This window comes from Periplaneta americana, chromosome 2, assembly GCF_040183065.1.
Source record: "Periplaneta americana isolate PAMFEO1 chromosome 2, P.americana_PAMFEO1_priV1, whole genome shotgun sequence".
NCBI lineage: Eukaryota > Metazoa > Arthropoda > Insecta > Blattodea > Blattidae > Periplaneta > Periplaneta americana.
Genome location: NC_091118.1, coordinates 144,496,741 through 144,504,283, shown reverse-complemented (window position 1 = coordinate 144,504,283; position 7,543 = coordinate 144,496,741). Strand labels below are relative to the sequence as shown.

Below are 7,543 nucleotides of genomic sequence, written 5' to 3'. Positions count from 1 at the left end.
ATCTTCCTGTCAATTGCAATAATGTCAAAATGTTTGTTGGAACCTTTTGGGGCGCGCAATAGCGTCACGGTTAAGGCGTAACGTTGCAAAGTCCGAAGGTCGCGGGTTCGATTTCCGATGGGGTTATTGTCATGCGGAAATGCAAAAGACTTACAATTCGACCTCACTTTATCCCAGATTTCTTTGCTTAAATATGAACCTGACACTTCTTTTGACGTAGAAAGATCATTTTCTGTGTTGAAGAACGTTCTTCAGGTAAACATATGAGCTTAAGTGAAGAAAATTTTGAGAAATTATAGTTGCAGTACGTTGTTTCGAAATAAAATAAAAATGTAGCACTTAACATAATGTAGAACTTAATTTTGATAGTGCATAGGCTATTTTTACTGTTTTTTTCTCTGCATTGTGCATGTTCTGCCATATAATACTGCATGATGAATGCATACATGTTTTAAGATTTTATAGTATATGAAAATCCAGGTTCTACTTATAATGGTCAATTTTAGGATAAAATATAAATATGTCTATCGATACATCGACTTTAGCTCTGCCCCTTAGCAAATTTTTGTGAACTGTCGTTGGCGATATTGCTTAACCAATACTGCTTATTTGTAAATTTCTTTAACTGATTTTATAAAGTTCGTTAAACTTTACAAATTACTAACATTGCATTGTGAAACACAGTTACAAGCTTTTTTAATCTTTTACTCTTGATTTGTAATTTGTTAATATTGTGAAACAGGCCCCAGATGAAATTAGTCTAATATAAAACGATAATTTTAATGAGTTTGTGATACCCGTCTGGCGACCAGCACGTGCAAGAAAAAGCCTGATTCACCATTACACATTTTCTCTCTGCCTCACTTTCTGTCTCTTTCTCTTTGGATTGGTTCATTTAGCGTGATGTGATGTCTGTTCCACTCCGCTCCGCAACACAATGGAATGCGTCTACCGAAGTATAATGCAATAAAACATTTGTATGTAAATCAGCGGCTACCAGGGCTCTACGAAATTGTGATGCTGTTAGCTATCCGAGTGGCGGCAATCCAGTGCTGTACTATGCAAAATCTAACACGGAAAAAAGTCTTAAAAAAAGACGGGAATACTCAACAATTAATTAACAACTAGAGAGGAATGTTTTAGAATCCGAACTCACATTTTCAGATTTTAGATGAATGAAGCAGTGATGCATTCACATCGTTCGTCGGACAGGTACACTGAAGTTCAGATCCCGGTGAATGCAAGTGGACTTCGTAGTATAAAAAGACAATTTTTGAGCAAAAATTCCTAGCTAGTCCTGTCCCTGTCTCCTGTTTCTCTTCCTGCAATTACAGTAAATCTTTAACAAGATAAAACTAAGACAGTTCAAATAAATACTAGGCTATTGTTCTTGTACAAGTCTCCAAAATTTGGAGTGGAATTTATTGCGTAAGAATAAGATGCTAATGTAAGATTCTTCGAGCTTCTCCCGTTTTCCTTCTCTACATTCACATCATTGTCAAGAGAAAATTAGGACAGGCAAAACCAGTCTGTAGTTTAGAAAAGTGATTTTCTATCAGGACCACGGCTCTCTAGAAATTCCAAGAGCAATTAATGAGTAGTCGCGAACAAAATAATAATACAACATTTATAGTGTTTTGTCCAAGGGCAGGTCTTTCACTGCAAAATCCAGCATTCTTTACTCTTTCCTATTTTCTGCCATCTTCTTAGCCTCCGATGAGTTTCAGCATTATTCTTTCTTCACCCACTCTTTCTAGCACATCTTCATTTCTTATTCTGCCTATCCAGTTTACACGTTCCATTCTTCTTCATATACACATTAAAAAAAATAAATAATAATAATAATAATAATAATAATAATAGTAGTTGTGGTGGTGGTGGTGGTGCTGGTGGTGATGGTGGTGGTGGTGGTGGTGGTGGTGGTGGTGGTGGTGGTGGTGGTGGTGGTGGTAGTAGTAGTTAAAGGTTTCTATATGAAAATTTAAACATCTAATTATTTTGCCTTAAATAAACACATAATTACAAAATTTCACATTACTATATTCTACAGTCTACTTTTCACCTTAGGCAGTGTGAGTAAAAAGGGGACCTCATGATCAAGAAGATGGAGAAACACTATTTTAGCCTATACAAAATGTTAACTAATGGACGGGAAACTTTTGGGAAATGGATAGAGGACCTAAAACAAGTAAACAAGTTAATGTGAATATATAGTCAATTTCGCTTAGTATTTTAATTACAGGTACATTCGAGTTCACATGTGTTTGCTTATTAAAACTTATTTTTATATGTTTGTTTACAATGTCCATACATAATCTATGATGCTGAAACTGATCAGGAAGAGAAAAGGGGAATGGTTGGGTCACTGGTTCAGAAGAAACTGCCTACTGAAGGATGCACTAGAAGGAGTGATGAATAGAAGAAGAGTTCGGTGCAGAAGAAGATATCAGATGATAGACAACATTAAGATATATGGATCATATGCGGAGAATTAAAGGAAAGTAGAAAATAGGAAAGATTGGAGAAAGCTGGGTTTGCAGTGAAAGACCTGCAATTGGACAGAACACTATGAATGAATGAATACATAATTTTACAGATAGTGCTGAAAATGACCACATTGATTTCTGATACAGGCTTTCAACGCCGCATCATGGACTGTCTTACTCCCTCCCTTATTCTAGGTGTATGTTGTATCTGCTGACATCATTCTTCAACACGTTGGCGAATAATTTTGAATGTTCTCTATAGGTTCTTATACAATTGCTTTTAAAGACCCCCATAAGTAAACACTCACTGGATTGAAGTCAGGTGAAGGAGAAGGCCAGGAAGTTGGTCCTCCACGACCTATCCATTTATTGTGAAATCGCTGTCTTGGAATAGTTCTAGCAGCTAGAGAGAAATAAGGTGGGTGCCCCGTCATGTATGAACAACATAAATCGAAATAACTGTAGTGGAACTTATTTCAGTAAAACAGGTAAATGTTTCGTTACAAATTAATAGCATGATGCTTCTGTTCCTGGTTAAAAGGAGCTGTTAATATATCACTAGTTATTCCAACCCTTATATTAATGCTGAACTGTTGGTGTATTGTGGAGTTTTGTAAGTTGATGGATGAGTATTTTGGAAGTTCTGCGTTCCATTCCTGGTAAACTTTGCTTCATCTTTCAATAGTATGGCAGACAGATATTGAACATATCTATATTAACCAAGTACGGAACAAAACGCTTGTCTGTGTAGAAAGCCTCATTAAGACTTTGCACTCTCTGAAGATGTATAGTAGGATTTTCCACACTGTCCATAATTTACATTCCCAGTTTCTGCTATACTACTACTATTGCCCTCAATATCATTAAGGACTCGTTCTTCTAAAACAGGTATTTTGGTTCTCATAGCTCTCCAAAGTCTGAAATTCTTTCAAGATTAAACATTTTCCTGTGCACTGCTCGAGAAAAATTGTAAGAATAATTGAAACATTACCCCTTATGAGGGTTGTGTCGACACCCGCATTGCATTCGTTGGTTAAAGAACTTCATTTGTTCATTCATGGCCCAGGTTGTACTTTACTACAACGTTGATAAAATCAAATGCGCAACTTCTAACTACTTGTTATGTAAGCGGATGCATTCTCATTTGCTTTTATATTTTAAGAGGTTATGTGCATAACAGAAATTTTTTTTAATGAAAGGGAAATCGGTATATTATTTATCTTACCTTTGATGATTTCACTGTCTGATACCTCCAAGAAGTTTTTTCTATACAATGTTCAAAGTATGATGCTGCCGAATTGCTGGAAGTTGAACTATACCTCTGTTTGAGGAAGTTCATTGGCGCATTATCCAAACATGGCTCTCAAAACCCCGTATAGCCATAAGGCTCTAAACTAAAGTATTGTGTGGTCTTATGCAAAATATGATAATTGGACCTTTCTTTTTTATTGAGACTATTGTCAAAATACCTCCATACCTATACATGTTAGAAGAATACGTATTTCCACAGATTGCACTCAAACAACCAAGCATAATCTCCCAACAAGATGAGCACTGCCTTACTGGAACATCATCGTGCGCACGAGACTGAACAACAATTTCCCGAACCGTTGGATTATAATAATAATAATAATAATAATAATAATAATAATAATAATAATAATAATAATAATAATAATGATTTATTTTAGCTGGCAGAGTTAAGGCCGTAAGGCCTTCTCTTCCACTCAACCAGCAAAAAGTGTATATACATATGCATGAACTTACAAAGAATCCAACAATTTGATTTAGATGAGAGTTACATGTATACAAAAGTTATTTACAAATTAAACAACAAAATACTATGAACTATTAATTAAACACTGAAATAAACTGTGTAGCAGAATTAAACTAAAATACATAGAATGTTAATATATTTCAAATGATATTAGATAATAGAAAGAGATTATTACGAGACAATTAAAATACAGCACAATCAGGATGATGTCTAAAGAAAAAAGTAACAATGTAGTCAGTGATAGTTTAAATCAGTATGATTGGAGTGAAATGCTAGTAAGGTTATCTTTTAAGCTGTTCTTAAAGGCGTTTATTGTCTTGCAGCCCCTAATACTTTGTGACAAGGAATTCCATTGACGCGAGGTGGATATTGTAAAAGATGATGAATAACAAGATGTTCTATGAAGAGGTATACTTAGCGTGCCACAGATAAGTGATCTGGTATTTACGTCATGGTTAGAGTATAGATAAGAGAAACGAGACGAAAGGTAATTTGGTGTTGAAGTGTGCAGAATTCGAAAGAGTAAAGACAGAGAGTGTAAAGTTCTACGTTCTTTAAGTCGGAGCCACGAGAGACTTGCGAAGGACGGTGATATGTGATCATACCGTCGGATGTTGCACACGTATCTGACGCACATATTCTGAGCTCGCTGTAACTTGACTGACAATTCAGAACTTAGGTCACTTAACAAAACGTCACAATAATCGAAGTGCGGCGTTACTAGGGTTTGCACTAGGGTAAGTTTTAGTTTCTGGGGCAAGAAGTTTCTCAAGCGACTCAAACAGTGAATGGAGGAACAGATTTTTTTTTATCGTTTCTTTAACTTGAAAATTCCAACTTAGATTATTATCAAAAAAGAAGCCAAGATTTTTTACGACAGATGAATAAGGGATTAGCGTGTTGTTAAGGGTAACAACTGAAAGATTACTGTTATTAAGGGAGTTAACTAAACGCTTATGTCCAATAATTATGGCTTGAGTCTTACTTGGATTAAGTGCGAGTCCGAAATTGGCCGCCCAAGTGGAGACAGTGGCTAGGTCACAATTTAACTTGTCAATCGATTCATTGATCGTATTGGGTCTGGAATGTATGTAAAGTTGTAGGTCGTCGGCATAGAGGTGATATCGGCAATACTGTAAGTTCTTTGATACGTCATTAATGTAGATAGAGAAAAGTAGTGGTCCTAATACGGAGCCCTGCGGCACTCCCGCCTTTGTGCATCTCCATTGGGAGAATTGATTATCAAGTGAAACACACTGTTGGCGGTCACGTAGGTAGGAGTCCATCCAGCTCAAGGTATTGTCTGACAGGTGCAAAGCCTTCATCTTTGCAAGAAGCAAGTCGATATCAACAGAACCAAAGGCATTGCTGAAATCGAGAAGAGTTAGTGCCATTACTTCACCCCTATCCATAGCTTCACGGATGTCCTCAGTCACTTTAAGTAGGGCTGTAGAAGTGCTGTGTCCATGTCTAAAACCCGATTGATAGTCATCAAGGAGTTTGTGTTCGTCGAGATAGTTCATAAGTTGTCCATGTACAATATGTTCTAATGCTTTTGAAAGAGTGGGAAGAATTGATATCGGTCTGTATTGGTTTACTGTAGAAGGTTTGTTAGATTTAGGTAAAGGTTTCACTAATGCCATTTTCCAGAGAGAGGGGTAGGACCCAGTCATAATAGATGCATTGAATATATGGGTGACGGTCGGCAGGATCACATCTATTATTTTATACAGGAGAGTGATATTTATATTGTCTATACCTTGGGCTTTAGATTTCATACGTCGCAGCGTCTTCATTACGTCAGTCGGGTTAATGTATTTAAAGAAGAATTTATCCCACACAGGTTGGGGGTAAGATCTGAGAAATTCAAGAGTCTCTTGCTTATGTAATGGTTCAGGTGGAGCAGTGACAAAATGTTCATTTAGACTATTGAGTGACAAGTTGATGTTATCTACCCGAGGCTTTGCTTTTGTTAGACCCAAGTTATTAAGGTTACGCCACAATTCTTTCGCACTGACCGAAGGTAGAATAAGGGAATGTGCATGGCGTAATTTAGCATTTCTTACTGCTTGATTACATTTATTTCTTAAAACTTTGTAAGTATTAAAATCTAATTCGTCCTTGCTCCGTCTGTATTTACGATAAGCAGTGTCTCTGTCTGTCATGAGTAATTTTATGGCATCGTACATCCAAGGCGCAGGGTTTGGACGCTGCGGTACAATAGCATGACCTCCTCGTTGTCCTGACTTCACTGCTTTACATTATTTCTTTGGGACTTTGTGTAGGACATTGTATATTACACCGAGGTAACTGACAACAACTTGGGTGATTGCATTGTGGAAGCAGTAGCAACTATGACAGAGAATCTATACTGAAATTGAGAAGGCCTATCGTTTAAATATTTGTCGTGCTATTTGCGAGCCTTATGTAGAAATCTACTGTTAATTGTTTTTGTGAAATTGTTTGGGTAGTACTTCCTAAAACGGGTAACAACTTGCATTTCCCTTTTTATTTTGAGAGACGGTTGAAATCAGGGAAATTTGACGGGGGCAGCTGTTACAATATTTAATTAATTATGTAAGGCGTGAGGTTCTGTACTAGAGCACATTTCGCAAATCTCTACGACAGTCCTACTTTGTTCTATATATAAAAATACAAATGAAGAAAATAATATACCCTCTTATTATTTCAAGAAGTGTGGGAGGTGGAAAGATGAGATTTAAATTACAATTAGAGGATCCACAATTCTTGGCACGTTGTTCAACGCAGACACTGTGTGTACGTTACACTTGTTAATCTTTCATGCGTAGGTGGCACGCCAAGCCAATTCCTGCCATGTAATTACAGCATAACTTTACTTGCTCCGAGTAAAGGGCTAACTAGAGGATTATGAAGTTAATATGTAAACATTAAGTGACTCTAAGCTTGTAAACTGGTTTAATACTCTAATTATAGTTTACAACTTCTAAATTTAATACGGCCAACAACATGTTTTAAATTCTAGTCATAAAGAGATAATAGACATCTTCAGTTGAAACAAAATTAGTTCGGTTTCATTCATGTACACCTAATGCTGATATTTTCTTATTAATCTCATGTAAGACATTCTGCTGTCGTAAAAGTTACCAATTAAATGTTTGATACAATTTTTTAAATATAATACTACACACATCCTCTGACTGAGGTTCTGGCTGATATGTTACTTACATCTCGTCGTTGATCCTGCAATAACTCCTATGTGACATACAGTATTTATCGATTTTCAGATTTTTGCTCTATT

General features: G+C 36.4%; 1 protein-coding gene across 1 annotated transcript in view; it reads left to right on the top strand.

Moving 5' to 3' along the window:
* Positions 1 to 1,895: 1,895 nt before the first annotated feature.
* Positions 1,896 to 7,543, top strand: part of LOC138695193 (uncharacterized) — a 156,177-nt gene continuing 150,529 nt past the window's right edge. Inside the window, exon 1 of the mRNA XM_069819651.1 lies at positions 1,896 to 1,949. Within this exon, the coding sequence (XP_069675752.1) occupies positions 1,896 to 1,949 (54 nt within the window). The remainder of the gene's footprint in view (positions 1,950 to 7,543) is intronic.